At 36.5% G+C, this 24437-nt stretch overlaps 1 protein-coding gene across 1 annotated transcript in view; it reads left to right on the forward strand.

Annotated features, from left to right (window-relative positions):
- DNAH12 (dynein axonemal heavy chain 12) overlaps positions 1-24437 on the forward strand; it is a gene marked incomplete at its 5' end in the record, with an annotated part of 210268 nt that overhangs the window by 35269 nt on the left and 150562 nt on the right. The window contains 9 exons of the mRNA XM_080803013.1: positions 1564-1689; positions 2648-2782; positions 3530-3723; positions 4249-4492; positions 17613-17798; positions 18625-18825; positions 20786-20980; positions 22660-22781; positions 22874-23156. Coding sequence (XP_080659139.1) covers positions 1564-1689; positions 2648-2782; positions 3530-3723; positions 4249-4492; positions 17613-17798; positions 18625-18825; positions 20786-20980; positions 22660-22781; positions 22874-23156 — 1686 coding nt within the window. The remainder of the gene's footprint in view (positions 1-1563; positions 1690-2647; positions 2783-3529; positions 3724-4248; positions 4493-17612; positions 17799-18624; positions 18826-20785; positions 20981-22659; positions 22782-22873; positions 23157-24437) is intronic.

Consider the following 24437-nt stretch of genomic DNA (forward strand, 5'->3'; position numbering starts at 1 on the left):
TCTTGGGATCAAGTCCCGCATCGGGCTCTCTGTTCAGACGGGAGCTTCCTTCCCTTCCTCTCTCTCTGCCTGTCTCTCTGCCTACTTGTGATCTCTGTCAAATAAATAAATGAAATCTTTAAAAAAAATTGAGCAGATAGTACAGAGAGTTCCTATATTACATAGGCCCTGTTGCCCCTCCCCCCAACTCAATTTACTCGTTATTAGCTTCTTACATTAGTATGGTACATTTGTTAGAATTAATAAACCAGTATCAATACATTATTAACTAAAATCCACAAGTTATTCAGTTTTTCTTAGTTTTTACTTAATGTCCTTTGTCTGCTTCAGGAGCCTATCTTAGGCACTACATTATATCTAATTGTGACTTCTTAGGCTCCTCTTGGTTCTGACAGTTTCTCAGATTCGTTTTGTTTTGTTTTGTTTTTAAGTAACCTTCACACCCAACATGAGCTTGAACTCACAACCCTGTGATCAAATGTTGCATGCTCTACCAACTGAGCCAGCCAGGCTCCCCCTCTTTTGTTTTGCTTTTGATGACCTTGATAGTGTTGAGAAGTATGGGTCAGGTATATCAGAGGGTAGCCCTGTTTTGGAATTCATCCAATGTTTTTCTCATGAGTAAACTGAGGTAGTTGTCTGAAGGAGGATCATAAAGGTAAATGCCATTTTCATCACATCATATCAAAGGTACATATTATCACCATGACTTACCACTATTGATGTTGACCTTGATCACCAGTCCGAAGTAGTATTTATCAGGTCTCTCCACTCTTTTCTCTCCCTTTCCATAATGTCCTCTCTGGAAGGAAGTCATTATTTGCAGCTCACACTTCAGAGTTGGGAAGTTAACATTCTCCCAGAGTAGAGTAGCTACATAATTTATTTGGAATTCTTCTACATGGGAGATTTGTCTCCTTCTCCCCTTATTAATTTATTCAGTTACTTATTTACATCACTATGGACTTATAGATATTTATTTTATACTTTGCACTATAATATAACATTTGTTATATATAAATTCATATTGATCACTGGATTTTTTCTTAATTTTTGAAATTTCTTTTTTCTTTAAAAACCTTAACTTTAAAAATGTTGTATATTGGAGTGCTTGAGTGGCTCAGTCAGTTAAGTGGCTGACTCTTGATTTTGGCTCAGATCATGATCTCAGGGCCCTGGGATCAAGCCCTGCATAGTCAAGCTCTGTGCACAGCAGGGAATCAGCTTGAGGATTTCTGTCCCTCTCTAACTGCCCCTCTGCCCCTCAGGTGTGTGTGTGTGTGTGCTCTCTCTCCCTCTCAAATAAATACATAAATCTTAAAAAATAAAGTAAAAATGTTATATTTTTTTATTTCTCTTCATTTTAATAGTTTATCAGAAGACTTTTTTGGGATGTCTACATATACCATTGTATAAATTACAAATAGTGAGAGTTTGGTTCTGCCCTCATAAACATGACATGTTTCCAAAATGTTGTTTAGAGTATTAGAAATTTTTGGTTCCTCTCTTTTCCATGCCTTAGTTTTTCTACATGGTGTATTATATCTGGAATTTCTTTTGCAGGAATCCAAACGCCGAATGAGTTACTTTTTAGATGTCTTCCTATTTTCTCAAGAAGACTTAGCTTTAAATTCAGCTACCCTTATGTGGCCTAGGAAAATTAATCCCATCTTTGATGAAAATGATGAGGTAAATATCTTTTTCAGTATATATTTTTGTCTTCTGACATTTTAAGCACATTTATTTGATCTATCTTTAAAAATTATATGAGTTTGATGTTTATGGTCCTGCAGGTTAAGAACAGGCTGTTAGGCTTAATACAGGGTCTGGTGAGAAGTGGGACAGACATTAAAGAGGTCAGAACTATTATAGACTGGTAATAATAGTAAGCACTGCCTTAAGTGCTTTGCAGTTAGTAATTCATATAATACCTGCAAAAATCCCAGGTGTTTCTATTTCCCCATTTCATAGATGAGAAAAGTGAGTCTCAGAGAAGTTAAGTAACTGGTCCAGTATCAGAAAAGAAGTAGCAGATTCAGAATTTTATATCAGATTGAATATACTTTAGATTTTGGGAAATATATTTATATTTTGGGAAAAATATACTTTAGTTTTGGGAAAGTTTTAGGTTTGGGAAAGTTTGGGAAACCAGCTTCTCCTAAAGTGGAAAGTGAGATGATATAGTAATGAAAAAATAAGTCAGATAAACCAAAGTTCTAGTGCAGATTTTGGCTTTTATGACTTTGTGACATTGGACATGCCTCTCGATTTCTATAAGCCTAAATTTCTTCATTTCTGAACTGATAATAATAATAATAATAATAAACTGTGCTAATGTAAGTAAGATATTAGGTAGTTCCTGACCCATGGCATGTGCTCAGTAAGAGGTAGCTTCTACCGTTATCCCAGCATGTGTTAAATAAAGTATCTACTTAATATAAAAGGATCATTAAGGTCATTTCAGAGAGCTAGGAAAAATTTTCTGGGTGGTTTATTATTCTTTTGTGTTTTTATATTATTGTTACATTTTCGTACTCATTTTTACTTCTGTGGTATTTTTTATTACCATAGAAAGCATTCAGATTTCTGACTTGTAAGTTTCCTTTGTAACAAAATAATTAACCTGATCAAATTGTCTTTTAAAAAGCTCATTGAGAATGCTAAACATAAAAAGGAAAATGAGCTAATTGCCAAGAGAGAGAAACTGATTTTGGAAATAGAAAAGGAATCACGGCACATGGAAGAATTTACAGAATTTGCAGAATTGGACCGCATGCAACAGGTGTGATAAACACAGAAGAGAATAGCTCTAATAAGCTCGTAAATTAATACTGGACATGTTTGCATACATTGAAAAATATAGAAAAACATACTTACTATGGCAAAGAGGGGTCTGACTCTTAGGCCTGGAACTTGTATTACTTATGTGATCTTTCTTGTGACTTAGTTTTCTATCTGTAAAATAGATGGGACCATATCTTTTGCTTCATATCATAGTAGTGTTGTGAAGTTGATATTTAAAGTTGCAGTGTGGGTGACTGGTGGCTCAGTCGGTTAAGTGTCTGCCTGCAGCTGAGATCATGATCCCAGAGTTCTGGGATCGAGTCCTGCATTGGTCTCCCTCTTCAGCTGGGAGGCTGCCCCTCCCCCTTGCTCATGCTCTCTTTCTCTTCCTCTCAAATAAATAAAATCTTAAAAAAAATAAAGTTGCAATGTAAATGCAAGGACACAGCCTATGCAGTGTCATATAATCTTATTTTTTTTATAACATTACTTGGATAATTCTTTCTTTCTTTCTTTCTTTTTTTTTTAAGATTTTATTTATTTATTTAACAGGCAGAGATCACAAGCAGGCAGAGAGGTGGGCAGAGAGAGAGAGGAAGGGAAGCAGGCTCCCTGCTGAGCAGAGAGCCCGACGCGGGGCTCGATCCCAGGACCCTGGGACCATGACCTGAGGCTTTAACGCACTGAGCCACCCAGGTGCCCCTTACTTGGATATTTCTTAAGACAAAAAATTATTTGCTTTCAGTATGTGACAGATGTAAGGCAACTACAGAAACGTATTCAGGAATCTGAGGAAGCAGTTCAGTTTATTAATAAAGAAGAGGAACTTTTCAAATGGGAATTGACAAAGTATCCTGAACTGGATAAATTGAAAGTGAACATTGAGCCCTATCAGAAGTTTTTTAATCTTGTTCTGAAGTGGCAACGAACAGAAAAACGGTAATTTCTGGTAATGTAATAAAAATTAAGCAAACGATGTAAAAGGATTTGTAAGATGCATAGTGATTTTTTGATGTTGCTTTTGGCTAAGTTTTTAAAAGTAGGACATGTTCGTCCATTGGAAAGAGAACCAACTGTCCTACAGGAGAAATGCCAACTGGTGCTAAGGTAGCACCTGACCTTACTAATATGTAAAGTCTCATTTGGGTTTTTCAGAGCCGATTCACTTTTTTATGCAATTACTGAAGTTGACTAATATTTCTGAAGTCAAATCTGCATTTCATTTGGCTACTTTTAGTCATCCATTTATACTCTGATACATATTTTAGCACATGCAGCAGGGCTAAGATGATGGTGTTGATCTTTTCTCTCTACCATCAACTCTACTTATCTGATTGAGAAAAACTGTTAATCGCTCTTGCCCATAGTTGTTTCTCCTAAATGAGGAGCCTAGCCTAAAGAATCTCTAAGTCCTCCTTTGCATTCGAGAAGTTTCTGAGTTTAATATTTTGTCTTTCAATTCAGGTGGATGGATGGAGGGTTTTTGGACCTTAATGGGGAAAGTATGGAAGCTGATGTGGATGAATTTTCCCGAGAAATTTTTAAGACACTGAAATTTTTCCAAATGAAGCAAAAGAAGGAATTACAAGAAAAAAGAAAGGCAGCAAAAAGGCGATCTCTAGGAGAAGAGAGACTTGAAGAAGAACCGAAGGAGAATCCTACTATTACTATGTGCTCCACAGTAATGGAGCAGATAAAAGTTTTTAAGGTACGAACACATTTCATGACATTTTAGAAAGCCCTGGGAGGAGCTGTTCACATCATCCAGTGCTAATGAAGAGAAAGAGAAAGATTTGGAAGCAAAGCCAGCTGAATCTGGAAAACTTGATCTATTACTAAATCCATGCTTCATCCTTTACTGATAAAGTCATTGAAATCAGTCCCTTCGTAGAACAATGCATGGCAAATAGCAAAGCCTAGAATGACTAGCCACAACCACATAGAGGGTAAAAAACAACTAGTGCAGACCAGTCAGCCTATCCAAGGGCAACAATGAAGGGTATCAATTAGTTGGGAAAGCTTTAAAGTCACACCACTTAGGTTTGTATCACAATTCCGTGCTTGGTAGTGGCATAACTTGGACAAGTTATTTAGCCTCCCAGGCTTCAGTCATTTTTACAAGAGGTTAATAACTGTTTTTGTGACAATGAATAAGGCCTCCAGCATCCCTAGGCAGCAGAGAAGTGCATGTTCAGAGTGCCAACTTGGATGGGATTTGGAGCATTGTTCCTGTCTGTGCCCAGCGCTCTCAGAGATTCCATGAGCTGCCTGAAATTTTTTTTAAAGAAACCACGTAAAATAGTTTTCAGTACTTAATATCGTTGTGTGACTTATAAAATATAAAACGATATATTTGAGGGGCACCTGCATGTGCCAGTTGGTTAAGCATCTGATTCTTGATCTCAGCTTAGGTCTTGATCTCAGGGTTGTGAGTTCAAGCTTAGCATTGGGCTCCATGTTGGGTGTGGACCCTACTTAAAATAAGAAAAGATGTATCTGGAAACTCTCCTTCCCATGTTTCTCACCCATATAACTCAGGTTATCAATGTTATGACTTTCATGTGTCTACTTCCAGAGTTTGGGTACACATATAACAATGTGAATATATATTCTTATTCTTCCATCTTTCTACATAAAATATAGTATACTATATTTATTATTTCCCCCCTTTGTTTTGATTACTTTATCTTTGAGACTTTTCTCATCCTGTATAACCTTTTTCTCTCTCTTTTTTTTCTTTGCACCTATATAATATTATATATTGGTATTAGATTTCCTGTGTGTGTGAAGTTGTGACTGCAAGGTAAATTCCAGAGTAGTAGTGAATGCCAGGTTAAAATCTATGTTCAAATTACCTTACATAGGGGCTATATCTATGTAAAGTCTCATCACCCTCAACAAGAGAATATCCTCAAACTTGGGTTTTTGCTAATCTGCTAAGAGAATTTTCATTTTTCTTATTACATAAAGTGTTAAGCATATTTGTATATATTTAAGAATGCTTTGTATTTCTTTGTGAACTGTTGGGTCTTATTATTTTCTGTTTGTCTATTGAATTATTGGTTTTTTTCTTACTGATTTCTAGGATATAATATATATTAATTGTATTTATATTTCTATATTAATTATATTAATATTTCTATGATGTATTAATTTCCTAGGACATTAAAACACACATATATTAAAACACATATATATTATATATAAAACACATATGTATTAGAGAGACTAAGCTTTGTCTATGATGTTTTGCAAATATTTGTTATTTGTTTTTTTACTTTATCATGGATCTTGTCTTACAGAAGCCTTTTTTAAAAGGAGATTTTTATTTATTTATTTATTTATTTATTATTTAATTTTATTTTGTTTGAGAGAGAGCATGAGGAAGGGGAGGGGCAGAGGAGGAGGGACAGAGGAGGGAGAGGAAGAGGGAGAATCTCAGGTAGACTCCCTCCTGAGGACAGAGCCCTACTCAGGGCTGGATCTCACAACTCTGAGATAATGACCTGAACTGAAACTAAGAGTTGGATGTTTAATCAGCTGAACCATCCAGGTGCCTCCTTGCAGAAGCCTCTTTACGTTTTTATTTGAATTTAGATTTATTGTTCCATAGTTAATGGAAAAGGAAGGTTTTTTTAAATGTAGTTTTCATTATTTTTCCTTTTTTTAAAAATTAAGTAATCCCTATGCCCAACATGGGACTTGAACTCACCACCCTGAGATCAAGAGTTTTATGCCCCACCAACTGAGCCAGTCAGGTGCCCCCATTCTTTTTCTTTGTCTACTGAATTTTAAATTATAGCTAGAAATGCTTTCCTCATTCCAAGATAATGTTTTCTTCTAGTATTTTCATAGTTTATTATTTGTTAACATTTTATTGAGGATTCTTGAGGAGAGAAGGACATTGATCTTAATTTTCTTGTAATGTCTTTGTCAGATTTTGTTATCAGGATTATATTGACCTTATGAAACAAATGGGAAGTTCCAGCTTTTCTATTTTCTTTCTTTTTAAAAAAGTTTTATTCATTTGAGGGGTTCCTGGGTGGCTCAGTGGGTTAAAGCCTCTGCCTTCGGCTCAGGTCATGATCATGGAGTCCTGGGATCGAGCCCCGCATCGGGCTCTCTGCTCAGCAGGGAGTCTGCTTCCCCTCTTTCTCTCTCTGCCTGCCTCTCTGCGTACTTGTAATCTGTCAAATAAATAAATAAAAATCTTTTTTAAAAAAGTTTTATTCATTTGAGAGAGAGAGGTAGAGCAAGAGAGAGAGCACCTTAGCAGGGAGGGGGGCAGAGGGAGAGAGAGAAGCAGACTCCCTGCTGAGCAGGGAACCTGACGCGGGGCTGCATCCCAGGACCCATGATCATGACCTAAGCCAAAGGCAGACACTTAAGCGACTGAGCCACCCCGTACCCCTGGGTACTTTTTCCTTTTTAAAATAAATGCCATTGCAGTGGATCATGGTTGATGATTAAGTTTTTACTGATAAATGGCAAAATCGAAGAATAAGGGCTATATAATGATTTAGTGTTGTTCACCGTCCTATCTCCAGTGATTAGAACTGAGCCTGACATTTGCTACGTCATTAGGACTTGCTGAGCAGTTGTATGGGGTTTTTTCCTCTCTAGCCCCTACTGAAGTACTCTCCACGCAACTGGTTGTGTTACACTCAGCGTCTCCCATCCTTTCACCTCTTCATAAATTTGCATGCCATCCTTGAACGGGGCCATGCTAATTTCATTATTGTTCCAATTTTAGTATATATGCTGCCAAAGTGAGCACAATAATAAATTTTTAATAAAGCTAAATTTTTTCACTTTGAGAGTATATCTTTCTACTTTTTAGGTGTTAATAATTCATTTATTTAACAAATACTTATTGAGGGCCTGTTATGTTATACCAAGTTCTGATGAATGCTGGGAAGTATGAGTAAGCAAAGACACATGATGACGATAACAAATGGAAAGTTAAAAACAAAGTACTTACTAATCAAAATGAAAAGTTGGATAATCTATGATCCTCTAATTTAAAAAATCTACTTTATTAAATTGCTGTTTGCAAAGAATGGAAACATGGCTGCATACAAATATAAAAATAAACACGTATCATATTTTGTTCTATTTATTAGTTAATGAGAGAACCAGTTAGGTGTTAAGTCTGTTGCAAAGAGCAGTTGAGGAACTGAGAATTTATAGGCAATTTAATAAAGGAATTTTAAAAAAAGATTGCTAGTATTGATCTAAAACTGGTTAATGTCACACAGAACTATAAACCGTAATATTTGGAGTTACCTTTTTATTTAACAGAAATTATTTGCATCTCTACTGGACAAAAATCTACCAGTTGTTTATTTTGTAAAGTCTGGGACATTGAGTAATAAACAGTTAAATAAATACAGTCTTTAAATAGTTAAATTTTTCTTAAGTGGCCCTGTACCTGAGATGACATTAAAAGGACATACCACCTACCATTTTTTTTTTGCTTTTTTCTCCCAAGTTTTGTATAATTTTTATTAACATCTGTTTTGAAACCAAAAGTTTGGGGAACCAGTGCCATATAATGTGCTGGAAACAAGGTTAGTGTTGGATAATGTTGGTTGATTGCTTTTGACTTGAAAAAAATGTATCATTATATACTTATAATTTTATCATTAGCTTACTGTTTTTTCTTTGTTACTAGCTTGTATTTTTTTCAATAGATTTATTGAGATATAATTCACATATCATAACATTCACTTTTTAAAGCATTCAGTGGCTTCTTAGAATATTCAGAGTTTTACAGTCATTACCACTATCTAATTTTAGAACATCTTCATCACTCCAAAAAGTAAGCCCTCAACTATTTTTTAAAAAAGATTTTACTTATTGGGCGCCTGGGTGGCTCAGTGGGTTAAAGCCTCTGCCTTCAGCTCAGGTCATGATCTCAGGGTCCTGGGATCGAGCCCCATGTCGGGCTCTCTGCTCAGCAGGGAGCCTGCTTCCCTTCCTCTCTCTCTGCCCGCCTTTCTGCCTACTTGTGATCTCTGTCTGTCAAATAAATAAATAGAATTAAAAAAAAACACGATTTTACTTATTTATTTGAGAGAGAGAGAGAAGGCAAGCACGAGCAGGGGGAAGAGGGAGCAACAGGCTCCCTGCTAACCCAAGCTGAAGGCAAATGCTTAACCAAATGAGCCACTCAGGTGCCCCAAGCCCTTAACTTTTTTTTTTTTAATTAAATTTTTTATTTATTTTCAGAGTAACAGTATTCATTGTTTTTTCACCACACCCAGTGCTCCATGCAATCTGTGCCCTCCCTAATACCCACCACCTGGTTCCCCCAACCTCCCACCCCCGCCCCTTCAAAACCCTCAGGTTGTTTTTCAGAGTCCATAGTCTCTCATGGTTCATCTCCCCTTCCAATTTCCCTCAACTCCCTTCTCCTCTCCATCTCCCCTTGTCCTCTATATTATTTGTTATACTCCACAAATAAGTGAAACCATATGATACTTGACTCTCTCTGTTTGACTTATTTCACTCAGCATAATCTCTTCCAGTCCTGTCCATGTTGCTACAAAAGTTGGGTATTCGTCCTTTCTGATGGAGGCATAATACTCCCTAGTGTATATGGACCACATCTTCCTTATCCATTCATCCGTTAAAGGGCATCTTGGTTCTTTCCACAGTTTGGCGACTGTGGCCATTGCTGCTATAAACATTGGGGTACAGATGGCCCTTCTTTTCACTACATCTGTATCTTTGGGGTAAATACCCAGTAGTGCAATTGCAGGGTCATAGGGAAGCTCTATTTTTAACTTCTTGAGGAATCTCCACACTGTTCTCCAAAGTGGCTATACCAACTTGCATTCCCACCAACAGTGTAAGAGGGTTCCCCTTTCTCCACATCCTCTCCAACACACGTTGTTTCCTGTCTTGCTAATTTTGGCCATTCTAACTGGTGTAAGGTGGTATCTCAATGTGGTTTTAATTTGAATCTCCCTGATGGCTAGTGATGATGAACATTTTTTCATGTGTCTGGTAGCCATTTGTATGTCTTCATTGGAGAAGTGTCTGTTCATATCTTCTGCCCATTTTTTAATATGATTGTCTGTTTTGTGTGTGTTGAGTTTGAGGAGTTCTTTATAGATCCTGGATATCAACCTTTTGTCTGTACTGTCATTTGCAAATATCTTCTCCCATTCCGTGGGTTGCCTCTTTGTTTTGTTGACTGTTTCTTTTGCTGTGCAGAAGCTTTTGCTCTTGATGAAGTCCCAAAAGTTCGTTTTCGCTTTTGTTTCCTTCACCTTTGGAGACATATCTTGAAAGAAGTTGCTGTGGCTGATATCAAAGAGGTTACTGCCTATGTTCTCCTCGAGGATTCTGATGGATTCCTGTCTCACGTTGAGGTCTTTTATCCATTTCGACTTTATCTTTGTGTATGGTGTAAGAGAATGGTCTGAATATGGATGCCAAGATTCTCAACAAGATCCTAGCAAACAGGATCCAACAGCATATTAAAAAGATTATCCACCATGACCAGGTGGGATTCATCCCTGGGTTACAAGGATGGTTCAACATTCACAAATCAATCAATGTGATAGAACAAATCAATAAGAGAAGAGAGAAGAACAACATGATCCTCTCAATTGATGCAGAAAAAGCTTTTGACAAAATCCAGCATCCATTCCTGATTAAAACGCTTCAAAGTATAGGGATAGAGGGAACATTCCTGAACTTCATCAAATCTATCTATGAAAGACCCATAGCAAATATCATCCTCAATGGGAAAAAGCTTGCAGCCTTCCCGTTGAGATCAGGAACACGACAAGGATGCCCACTCTCACCACTCTTGTTCAACATTGTATTAGAAGTCCTAGCAACAGCAATCAGACAACAAAGAGAAATAAAAGGTATCCAAATTGGCAAGGAAGAAGTCAAACTCTCTCTCTTCGCAGATGACATGATTCTTTATATGGAAAACCCGAAAGACTCCACCCCCAAACTACTAGAACTCATACAGCAATTCAGTAATGTGGCAGGATATAAAGTCAATGTCCAGAAATCAGTGGCTTTCTTATACACTAATAATGAAAATACAGAAAGGCAAATTAGAGAATCGATTCCATTTACTATAGCACCAAGAACCATAAGATACCTCGGAATAAACCTAACCAAAGAGGTTAAAGATCTGTACTCGAGGAACTACAGAACACTCCTAAAAGAAATTGAAGAAGACACAAAAAGATGGAAGACCATTCCATGCTCTTGGATCGGAAGAATAAACATCGTTAAAATGTCTATACTGCCCAGAGCAATCTATACTTTTAATGCCATTCCAATCAAAATTCCACCAGTATTTTTCAAAGAGCTGGAGCAAATAATCCTAAAATTTGTATGGAATCAGAAGAGACCCCGAATTGCTAAGGAAATGTTGAAAAACAAAAAGAAAACTGGCGGCATCACGTTACCTGATTTCAAGCTTTACTACAAAGCTGTGATCACCAAGACAGCATGGTACTGGCATAAAAACAGACTCATGGACCAGTGGAACAGAGTAGAGAGCCCAGATATGGACCCTCAACTCTATGGTCAAATAATCTTCAACAAAACAGGAAAAAATATCCAGTGGAAAAAAGACAGTCTCTTCAATAAATGGTGCTGGGAAAACTGGACAGCTATATGTAGAAGAATGAAGCCCTTAACTTTTAAAAGTCACTCCCCATTTCCTCTTTCTCCCAGACCATGGCAACTACTAATCTACTTTGTGTCTCTTTGAATTTATCTACCCTAGACATTTCATATAAAGGAATCATTGTATATGGCCTTCAGGACTGGCTTCTTTCACTTAGCATATGTTTTCAAGTTCTTCGATGTTATAATATATATCATAGTTCATTCTTTTTTCTTGATGAATAATACTCTATTATATGGGTATATCACATTTCGTTTATCCATTCATCACTTGATGGACGTTTACATTGTTTTTACTTTTTAGGTCTTATGAATAATGCCACTAGAGTATTCATGTACAAGTTTTTGTGTGGACAAGTTTCACTTCTCTTGGGTACATACTTAGGAGTGGAATTATAGGGTTACATGGTGATTCTATGTTTAACTTTTTGAGGGATGTCAGGCTGTTTTCCAAAGTGGCTGCACTATTTTACATTCCCATCAATGATGCGTGGGGTTTCCAATTTGTCCACATCCTTGTGAACACTTTTTATTGTCTGTCTTTTTGAACATAGCCATCCCAATGAGTATGAAGTGGTATCTCATTGTGGTTTTGATTTATATTTACCTAATGAGTAAAGATATTGAACATCTTTTCATGTGCTTATTAATCACTTGTGTATTTTCTTTGCAGAAATATCTGCTTAAATCCTTTGTCCATTTTTAAATTGGGTTATTTTTCTCTTATTATTAAATTGTGGGGTTTTTTTTGTATATTGTAAATACAATTCCTTTATGATTTAAAAATTTTTCTCCTGGGGCACCTGGGTGGCTCAGTTGGTTAAGCATCAGACTCTTAATTTCAGCTCAGTTTATGATCTCAGGGTTATGAGATTGAGCCCTGCATCAGGCTGGGTATGGAGCTGGCTTAAGATTGTCTTTCTCGGGGCACCTGGGTGTCTCAGTGGGCTGAGCCTCTGCCTCCGGCTCAGGTCATGGTCTTGGGGTCCTGGGATTGAGCCCCACATTGGACTCTCTGCTCGGCAGGGGGCCTGCTTCCCCCTCTCTCTCTGCCCGCCTCTCTGCCTACTTGTGATCTCTGTCAAATAAATAAATAAAATCTTAAAAAATAAATTCTCTTTCTCCCCCTGCCTGTCCTCTGCCATTTGCATCCAGGCACATATTCTCTCTCTCTCAAAAAAAAAAAAAAATTGGGGCGCCTGGGTGGCTCAGTGGGTTAAAGCCTCTGCCTTCAGCTTAGGTCATGATCTCAGGGTCCTGGGATCGAGCCCCACATCGGGCTCTCTGCTCGGCAAGGAGCCTGCTTCCTCCTCTCTCTCTGCCTGCCTCTCTGCCTACTTGTGATCTCTGTCTGTCAAATAAATAAATACAATCTTTAAAAAAAATTTTAAAAAATTATATATAAAATTTTTTTCTCCTATTCTGTGGATTGTATTTTAATTTTTTGATGATGTGTTTTGAGGCACAAAAGTGTTAAATTCTGATGATGTCTCATTTATCTATTTTTTTGTTGTTGTTTGTGCTTTTGGTGTCATATCTAAAAAATGGTTGTCTAATCCATGAATAATAACTAAGGAAGACATGAACTCTCTTAGAGATTTTCATTTATTATATCTTTAAGAAAAATCTTTCCTCCATTTTTTCCTTGGATAAGGACAACCCAGGAATGGGCCCTTTGTGGCTGTGATACTGTTGCTCACAGCTCTTCTTGATAGATCTAATACAAATTTGGGGATAATGTTACTGTATGCTGAATATAGGTCGGTAACTCTTAGGTGTGCCTGTCTTAGATAGTTATGCTGTGCATTTTTTACTTGTGCCCGATTTTATTTGTCCTGATACCTTTGGAATTTTTCAGAGAAATGGAGCAATAATGCAGCATCAACTTATTAAAATATGTTTTAAACCTTAAAAAAAAAGGAAGCTGGGATTGCATTGAAACTTTAGATTGATTTGGCAAGTACTGCCATCTTAATGATACTAATTCTTCCAGTATCTGAGCATGAGGTATTTTTACATTTATTTAGTCGTCGTCGTCTTTTTTTTTTTTTTACTTTCTTTCTTTATTTTTTTTATTTTTAAATTATTTTTATTAATATATAATGTATTTTTTAGGGGTACAGGTCTGTGATTCATCAGTCTTACACAATTCACAGTACTCACCATAGCATATACCCTCCCCAATGTCCATCACCCAGCCACCCCATCCCTCCCACCCCCATCCCCTCCAGCAATCCTCAGTGTGTTTCCTGAGATTAAGAGTCTCTTATGGTTTGTCTCTGTCCCCAGTCCCATCTTGTTTCATCTTTCCCTCCCTTCCCCCATGATCCCCTGCCCTGCCTCTCAAATTCTGCATATCAGTGAGATCATATGATAATTCTCTTTCTCTGATTGACTTATTTTGCTTAGCATAATACCCTTTAGTTCCATCAATGTCATTGCAAATGGCAAGATTTCATTTTTGATGACTGCATAGTATTCCATTCTAGATATATATCGCCTCTTCTTTATCCATTCATCTGTTGATGGACTTCTTTAATTTCTTTCTTTTAATAATTATTTGTAATTTTCAGTCTACAAGTGTTGCATTTCTTTTATTAGACTTACTCCTATTTTATCTTTTTAAAAAAGATTTTATTTATTTATTTGTTTGTCAGAGAGAGAGAGTGAGCACACACAAGCAGGCAGAGTGGCAGGCAGAGGCAGAGAGAGAAGCAGGCTCCCTACCGAGCAAGGAGCCCAATGAGGGACTCGATCCCAGTACTCTGGGATCATGACCTGAGCCAAAGGCAGTGGCTTAACCAACTGAGCCACCCAGGCGTCCCTATTTTATATTTCCTGATGCTATCATATATGAGTTTTTTTCCTCTCCTTTCAGTTTTGGGTTTTTATTGCTAGTTTATAGAAATGCAATTGATTTTTATATATTGATCTTGTATCCTGCAACCTTGCTGAATTCATTTATTAGTTTTAATGGTTTTAAAATTAATTCCATAGTGGAGCACCTGACTGGCTCAAGCGGTGGAGCGTGCAACTCTTGATGTCAGGGTTGTAAGTTAGAGCCCCACATTGGGTGTCCAGATTACTTAAAAATAAAATTAAGGGACACCTTGGTGGCTCAGTTAGTTAAGTGGCTGCCTTCAGCTCATGTCATGATCCCAGGGTCCTGAGATGGAGTCCTGCATTGGGCTTCTTACTCAGTGGGGAGCCTGCTTCTCCCTCTGCCTGCTGCTCCCTCCTTGTGCTCTCTCTCTGACAAATAAATAAGTAAAATATAAAAATAAAATAAAATTTTAAAAACTGAATTCCTTAGAATTTTCTACATTCAGCATCATGTAACCTGTAAATAGAGCTAGTACTATGTTTTTCTTTTCAATCTAAATGTCTTTTTACAATTTTTTTGCACATAATTAGTGGCTTGGATATTGACATTAGTTAGAGTCTTCTAGTTCAATATTTTTGTTGTACAGGTCACATGAATTGACTTTTGTCCTTCAGAGAGAACACAATGTAGCAAGAGAAGTGACTGTAAACAACTGGTAATAGGAGGCAGAATGAGAAATTCATGGGTAGAGGATAGCAGTATCCTTTGAAAGAAAAGGGCATGGAGCAATTAATTTTGTCATTTGGAAAACAGATAAGCCTTTACTAAGGAGGTGACCAGAAGAATAAGTATGATTTTGTTGGGCTTTGAATTGGAATGGGAACAGGAAAAGATAAGTGTTCTTTCTCTATCTCTCTTTGTTAACACATTTTTATTATCTAATAGTTGAAGAATTTATGTTACATATTTGTAAGCTATGAAGAAAATGAAATGCATGAATCCTTCCCTATTCTTTAAAGTTAAAAGATTATCAATATCCTGCTTCTCTCTGAGTAATTCTTCCCTATCTTAAACCTCTTAATCCCCCTTGAAGATAAGTATGTCATAAATCGTAATTCTCTTTTTTTGTTTGCTCACATTTGTATGTAACAATTTATACAAATATATCATCTATTTGTAGTCTTACATGACTTGATTTTTTTTCACTCAGCCTTATGTTTCTAAAACTCATCCATGTCTTGGGAATGACTGTAGTCCTTTATTTTCACTGCTATATATTATTGCTTAGTTACCTAATTCATTGATTTTCCTACTTGTAGTCTTATGAACAAAAAATCCCTCAAAGTACTTACATTTCATATTTCTTCTTCTGTGAAATGTCTATTTATGCCCTTTGACTCTTTTGTCATTTTTGTTTTAGTGGTTGTTTCTGTTGTTTTTATTATTAGTTTATGGAATTTTTAATAATATATTCTGGGTAATAATCCTTTGTCACTTATATGATAATGAATCTATCACTGCATGGTATTTAGATTTTCTTTAACATCTTTTAATAAAGTTATATGGTTTCTCCAAAATAGCTTTGCACAGTTTTTGCATAATTTATCCCTAGGTAGGGGCACCTGGCTGGCTCAGTTGGAAGAGCATGTGACTCTTGATCTTAGGGTTGTGGGTGTGAACCACAAGTTGGGTGTAGAGATGACTAAAAAATATATAAATGAACTTTTAAAAAATGATATTTTATTTATTTATTTGACAGAGTGAGATCACAAGTAGGCAGTGAGGCAGATGGAGGGAGGGGGGAAGCAAGCTCCCTGCTGAGCAGAGAGCCCGGTGCAGGGCTTGATCCCAGGACCCTGAGAATGACTCAAAGGCAGAGGCTTAACCCACTGAGCTACCCAGGTGCCCCTAAACTTTAAAATATTAAACAAAATTTATCCCTAGGTACTTTATTTTATTGTTGATATTGTAAATTGATCTTTTTTTGTTAATTATATACAGTAATGGCTTATATACAGCAATTCTTTCAATTTTCTTTATATTAATTTAATATTCAGTCATTGTACATAGACAATCTGTGAACAATGTCAGGTTTTTTTTTTTTCCATTATACCCTCTAGGTCCATCCATTTTGCAAATATATGATCTTACTCTTCTTTTTTCAGAGAGAGTATACACACTTGCATGAGTTGGGGGAGAGGGACGGAGGGAAAAGAAGAGAGAGAGAACCCTAAGCATGCTCCATGCCCAGCACAAAGTGTGCTTTGGGGTTCTATCTCACAACCCTGAGATCATGGCCTGACCCAAAATCAAGAGTTGGAGGCTTAACTGACTGAGCCACCCAGGTCCCTGATCCCATTCTTTTTTATGGCTGAGTAATATTCCGTTGTTATTATACCATATCCTCTTCCATTCATCAGTTGATAGACACTTAGGTTGTTTCCATGTCTTGGCTATTGTAAATAATACTGAAGTAAACATGGTGTGCATATATCTTTTTGAATTCATATTTTTGTTTTCTTTGGGTAGTTTTGCTTTTTAAATTTCTCTTCCCCAAACTTTTCTTTCCCAAACTTTTATTTGCTTATATTACTTCACTGGCTTGGAGACTCAATATAGTGTTCATTAGAAGTAGTAATAATAGGTATGTTTATCTTGTTCTTGATTTTAAAGAAAATTAAGGAGGGCATGAGTTGTAATGAGCACTGGGTGTTATACACAACTAATGAATCATTGAACACTACATCAAAAACTAATGATGTACCATATTTTGGCTAACTTAACATAATAATAAAAAGAATTTTAAAAAAATAAAGAAAATGTTCTAATGTCAGTATCAAGAATGATAAACTAGGTATTTTCACTTGGTAGTCTGATTTTCACTTCCAAACAGAGGTTACATTTTGGCATTTTGGTGCAGACTTTTCCCCCTTTTATGTTATGTGTGTATATGCATGTATTTATAACTATCTATTATGTTACATGTTTCTACATATAATATATAGAACAACTTTGTGTTTCTATAACAATACCACAGTTTTAATTAACATGGTCTAATAATATAGTTTAATATCAGATAGATTATTTACCCCTCTCCTTTTTTGCTCTTAAAATTTTCTGGGCTATTTCTAAATGTTTATTTATTCAGGTGAACTTTAGAATCATTTTGTTAGTTTCTCTTCTCCTCGAAAATCTAATCAGGATTTTGACTGGACTCATCAAATATGTCAAATAATTTCAAGAGCTGTAATCTTTACACTAATGAGGTTTTATCTATAAAATCTATGTGTGCATGGCAGTCAAAAGAGAGACTCATTATTGTTTATATTTTCACCATTAGGATTATATCCCTACTGTCTCTATCCTGTGCAACCCAGGAATGAGACCTCGTCACTGGAAGCAGATATCAGAAATCGTAGGCTATGACTTGACTCCAGACTCTGGAACTACACTGAGAAAAATTTTAAAATTAAACCTTACACCATACTTGGAAAAATTTGAAGTGATAAGTGCAGGTGCAAGCAAGGTAAATATGAAGATCAACTGAAAATCATTTATTTGAAATATCGTTTATGTGATGAGTTTGTTAGTCAAATGATCATAGTTTTTGCTGGGGTTGAGTGTATAGTACTAGATAGTAGAGGGAGGAGATGAAGGAACACAATGGGAGACCACTCTTTTTCCCCCCATGAAACTTTACACTTTTATACTACTTCTTCATAGGAAATCCAGACTAGAAATGGCTCCTTTGACTTTTTCATGTGTGTGTGTGTGTCATGTGATGTGTGTGTAGTCTAGTAGAATAAGTATGGCCTTCTAGGGTTCTTGAAATATACAGAAAGTATCTTCAGACTATAGCTTATAGAAAGGCTACTTCACAGAAAGTTCAGCACGTATTTTAGTCTAGTGTCTACTTTATAAAGATTTTATTTATTAACTTGAAAGACAGAGGTCACAAGTAGGAAGAGAGGCAGGCAGAGAGAGAGGAGGGGAAGCAGGCTCCCCACCTAGCAGAGAGCCCGATGCGGGGCTCAATCCCAGGATTCTGGGATCATGACCTGAGCCAAACGCAGAGCCTTTAACCCACTGAGCCACCCAGGTGCCCCTAGTGTCTACTTAATACTGACAGTAGTAGTTTTCTTAAAGTGAATTTTTTTTAAACTACACTATTTTTCTTAGGAATTTTTAAACTGTTTGAGAAACCTTTTTAACCTAAAGAGAGTTACAGTGTCTTATACTAAGAAAATGACCATGTAATGCATCCAGTGCTTACTGAATTTACCAGGGCAAGTCAATACAGTAAATAAGACTTTTCTTTGCCATCCCCTTCTTTCTCCTTTTCTCCCTTTTAGGAATTTTCATTAGAGAAAGCCCTGCACACAATGATGAGAACCTGGGATGACATTGCTTTTCACATAAGTCCATATCGTGATACTGGAGTCTCTATCCTTTCTTCAGTAGATGAGATTCAGGCTCTCCTTGATGATCAAATTATAAAAACTCAGACAATGAGAGGTTCACCTTTCATCAAACCATTTGAAAAAGAGATCAAGGTATGCTAAATATGATAACTTCTGGTCATTTATAAAAATTGTTACCTATTACATATGTATTCTTGTGGGAATAAGTCATCTTGTTGGATAGCTTTGGTGACATATAGGAACATATTTAAAATTAATATGAAACCTTATAGAACAGATCTGAGACATTAATAATTTTGAAAAGAACAAATTTTGTTTGATAAAAAAACTTGGGGGGCACATATTGTATGGAGCACTGGGTGTGATACATAAACAATTAATCTTGGAACATTGAAAAAATAAAATAAAGTTTAAAAAAACCTTCTCCAATGACAGCGATAGACTTGGAAGGAAAACCGTTGGTACTACTGATTCTAACTTTAGATAGTCTAGACACTGTTTCATTCTTGTAACTTGTGATGAAGTTCTGTATACTATACTTTAGCTATATTTGTAAACAACAAGCTTGAGAGTCTTTTAGAATAATTAATGAATTATGGTCCACTTGATATCAAAACAAATTATATTTGAGACTGTAAGATTATTTCATGTTCTTGTAATTGATATAGGTAGATACAGAAAGCAAACACAAATTATAATAATAGCATCATGGCTAGTATCAAAATTCTAACTGGGGGCTATATAAAATGGGGGGAAAGACAGACAACAAATGGATGCTTCCCTTGATATTTACAGCCCCTACTCTAGAGGCTTTACATTTACTAAACCATCTAACCCCCATAACAGGTGTTCAAGATGGGCAATGGTATCTGTACTCAGAGATAAGAAAACCAAGGCATAGGAAGATAGGTAATTTACTCGCATTTACCCAGGTAATAGTTGACTGAACTAGGATTCAAACCGAGGTAGTCTGGTTTTAATTTGAACATAAATAGTCCTCCGTAGAAGACCTTGGCTCTCAGTAATTTGGAGAAGATGGAGTGGTGTTCTTACAAAAGGACATAATGCTACACATTTTCCCATGAATCAAGCTGGTCTGCTTCTTCTGATAAGATATTATGTCTTCTTTAGAATTTTCTTATTTAACAAGAGAGAATTTACATGAAAAAATTTAAAAGCTCTAAGAGCTTTTAAAACATATAAACAAGAGACCTAATTTTTTGACACATAGAATATAGGCCATATATTTAAGAACAAAAGAGATTGTATAATGATCTTCAGCTAGTGAAATATCTTGTCAATTCTAGAAGACCTATGAGACTAAGGGGACCTGTTTCCTTGTCGCTCCCCCTACCCCCTTCAAAGTTGTATTAATGTAGAGTAAGATTTCTCAACCTGGTACTAATGACATGTTGAGCTCAATAATTCTTTGTCGTGGGGGCTGTCTTGTACATGTTAGGAAATTTGGCGGTGTTCCTGGCCTCTACCCATGAGATATTAGTAGTACCCTCACTCCTCAGTTGTGACAAATTAAAATATCTCCACACATTGTCAAATGTCCCTTTGAGTGGAAGGCAAAATAGCCCCTGGGTTGATAACCACTGGTGTACAGCAGGATATTTTGGATGATTTTCAGGCTTGGAATCATTCCCTAAAGATAAAGAAATTGGTCTAGGTAACTATAGTCATTTCCTATGGTGAGTTCCAGTGACTTAGGAGAACTTGGGACTTCCTAGAGTTTTTCTAAATCCATGTGATGCCCATAAATGACCTTGAGCTGTTTGGCATTGATTTAAAAATAACAGTAAATTTTAAGTAAATATTCCATGCTGTAATTTTTTAAAAAGATTTTATTTATTTATTTGTCAGAGAGAGAGAGCGAGCACAGACAGGGGGAGTAGCAGGCAGAGGGAGAAACAGGATCCCCGCCGATCAAGGAGCCTAATGTGGAAATTGATCTCAGGACCCCAGGATCATGACTTGGGCCGAAGGCAGACACTTAACTGACTGAGCCTCCCAGGTGTCCCTCCTTGTTGTAATTTATGGTTTTTCTTTAATAACTGGAATTTAGTACGGTGTGCTTTTCATTAAGGCCTGGGAGGACCGCTTGATTCGAATACAAGAAACGATTGATGAATGGTTAAAAGTACAAGCTCACTGGCTGTACTTGGAGCCCATATTTTGTTCTGAAGATATCATGCAACAGATGCCAGAAGAAGGGCGTCAGTTTCAGACAGTAGACAGACATTGGAGAGATATCATGAAGTTCTGTGCAAAAGATCCAAAGGTGAAGTCTTTGTTTTCTCTTACAAATAAAGGGAACCTTTAACTGTGGTTATTCAAAAGCATCTGGCTCTTTTTTTCTGATTACAAAAGCAAAACCTGCTCGTTGTATACAAACTGGAAAGTTCAGAAAAATAGAAGAAAGCACAAAGCATTAAGATAATTTTACTTTTAATTCATACAGTATACTACTTATGACTCTAACAGTGCAGCCGCCTCAAATGCACATTTAACTCATTTGACTTTGATAGACACTCTCGGCTATTCTTCTCTTGTAAAATAAGAAGATGAAGGGGGATGGACAGAGAGAAAGAGAAAGGGAGAGAGAATGAATATAGGGGATTCACTTGACATTCTACTCAATGACTCTATATGCTTGGGAGCGATAGGAATACAGGATCTGCAGTTCTCTCAGTTGACCTCACTTGCTACGTGTCTCTCCTAGTGAGTATAGTACCTTGTTGAGTGTGATTCTCATGTTGAAAGACAAACTATGTATTTTTCATACACAAAGTACTCAGAGTTGATAGATATACATTCACTTTTTAAATCTGGTTTTCAACCTAAAATTTATTTAAAACAATTCATTTCAATGCTGCATGAAAATTAGCCATGCTGGACTTAGTGGGAGTCAATAGTATGCTGAAACTGACGAGTTCCAAGGATTTTGCCTTACACAGTGATCTTAGAACCTTTGTGAAACACGACTTCTTGTAGGTCAGAAGTCAGCAACTTTTTTCTGCGAAGGACCAGGCCGTAATTATTTTAGACTTTATGGGACATACAGTCTTTTTGCAACTACTCAACTCTGCCACTGTAGTGGGGAGAAAGCAGCCAGAGACAGTATGTTACTAAACGGATGTGTCTGTGGTATAATAAAACTTTCTGGACAGTGACATTTTATGTGCCATGAAATATGATTTTTCTTTTCATTTTTCATCCTTTTAAAGGTTTAAAAATCATTCTTAGGTCATAGGTCATTAAAAAACCAGCAGCAGAGTGCATTCATCTATCAAAACATCAAGTTGTACACCTTAAATATATACAATTTTTATTTGTTAATTGTACCTTATAAAGCTGAAAAAAAAAGAGACTAGCAGCAGGTTGGATTTAACCTGTGGCATGTAGTTCACCAACTTATACTGTAGATCGTTCACAGTTGACAGCTGTAAATGTAAAAATGAAACCACACACCAACCTAATGGACTTTCCCCACATCATTCAGAAGAATATAGGAGAAATGAAAATGTGCATGACATGGGCGCCTGGGTGGCTCAGTGGGTTAAGGCCTCTGCCTTCGGCTCAGGTCATGATCTCAGCATCCTGGGATCAAGCCCCACATCGGGCTCTCTGCTGAGCAGGGAGCCTGCTTCCTCCCCTCTATCTCTGCCTGCCTCTCTGCCTACTTGTGATCTCTGTCTGTCAAATAAATAAATAAAATTTAAAAAAAAAAAAGAAAATGTGCATGACAGTTATAACTTCTCATTTGTAACTTGCATCCTTGGATAAGACTATTTGTGATTTATTGAATTCTAATCATTTTACATGACAAAGTATTTTACAACAATTTTCATAAGCCTTTTGACATTTCAACATTTTTGACATATACAATAGACTAATGCTTAGGACTTACAGTTATATCTGGTATATAAGTGCTGACCTGAACGAATGTGTATCTTTTAGGTTCTTGCTGCTACTTCTCTAACAGGTTTATTGGAAAAACTGCAGAGCTGCAACGAACTTTTGGAGAAAATTATGAAAGGGCTTAATGCATATCTTGAAAAAAAACGGCTTTTCTTCCCTCGGTATGATGGGTAATTAATTGTGCTATAACTAAAAGCATTTTCTGATACATGATGAAGGAGAACTAAAGCATTTGTATTTTCATGTTTTCTAGTTTTTTCTTCTTATCTAATGATGAAATGTTAGAGATTTTGTCAGAGACCAAAGATCCACTTAGAGTTCAGCCTCATTTAAAAAAATGCTTCGAGGGCATTGCTAAGTTGGAATTCCTTCCTAATTTGGACATTAAGGCCATGTATAGCTCTGAAGGGGAGCGAGTGGAACTGATTGCCCTCATTTCCACATCTGCAGCACGAGGTGCTGTGGAAAAGTGGCTCATTCAAGTGGAAGATTTAATGCTCCGGAGTATTCATGATGTGATCGCGGCAGCCCGGCTGGTGCGTTTCCAAAGATTTAATTTCAGTAACACCCTGTGTTCTGCAAGTGCTTTCTTTTTGGGAGGTTTTGAATTTGTGCTGGTAAATTACTATTTCTGGTTCTTACTATTTTAAACCATTTATCATTTTTTTACTCTTTGTTTCTAACATTATTAAGATAATAATATTAGTAAGAATTGATAATATGTGATTGAGTGCTATAAAGGACAAAAGGTTTTATGAGAAAGAATAAGGTATATATAATTTAGAATGGAGGGGGCGTTTCTAGTGATAGGCTCTTACAGAGAGTGAGATTGAAAGTGAGACCCAAAGTAGGAATTAACGAGATAAAGAGCAAAGAGAAGAACATCCATGTATCTTGTGTACAGAGCCTGGGGTCAGAAAGAACCTCAGACAGGGGTGTGAAATCCGTGATCTACTGCTGTTTACACCTTAGATACTCAAAATGAGATAAACAAACATTAAAAGAGGGTATATAATATTTGAAAGAAATGTAACACTGAAGTACGACATGTACCTTACTTATGCTGATCCAATTAACTTAATCTTGAATAATAAAATTCAGTACATTTCTGTCTTTAGGACCACAAAGGAACAGTTATGTAGTAAAATTTTTTTAAAGAAGGCATTGCGGCCTTTTAAAATCCAGCAACTCACTTTATGTGAGTGAGGTACCCCCTTTCTTTCACCCCATGAAGGTCATCTTATTGCAGTGGCTATTCTATTCAGCTTTAATATTCCTGCAGATAAATCTTGGCTTTTTCTCTTCTTTTTCTATTTATGATCCCAAACAGGTTAAAACATGTAGGAAAAAAATCCAACATTATCCATGAAAGTATTTCTTAATTAGTATAGAAATTTACCTTCTGTGTATCTATAAATGACTCATCCATTTTTTTAAAGATTTTTTTTAAGATTTTATTTATTTATTTGAGAGAGAGCATGAGAGAGAAGAAGGTCAGAGGGAGAAGCAGACTCCCCAAGGAGCTGGGAGCCCAATGCGGGACTCAATCCTGGAAGTCCGGGATCATGACCTGAGCCGAAGGCAGTCGCTCAACCAACTGAGCCACCCAGGAGCCCTGACTCATCCATTTTTTGAAACTTCTCCTTCTTTGAAACTTGTCATTTGTTTTTATTTCTAAATGTTGCTAATAAAATATATTTAAATAATATATTTATATCTTTATGTTTAACATTATTTTATCTAATGGTGTTACTGTATTAAAAATACAGTTCCCATTAGTGTCAACTTCAAATTTTGTTCTGCAGCTTTTTCAATTT

Source organism: Martes martes (assembly GCF_963455335.1).
Source record: "Martes martes genome assembly, chromosome: 1".
NCBI lineage: Eukaryota > Metazoa > Chordata > Mammalia > Carnivora > Mustelidae > Martes > Martes martes.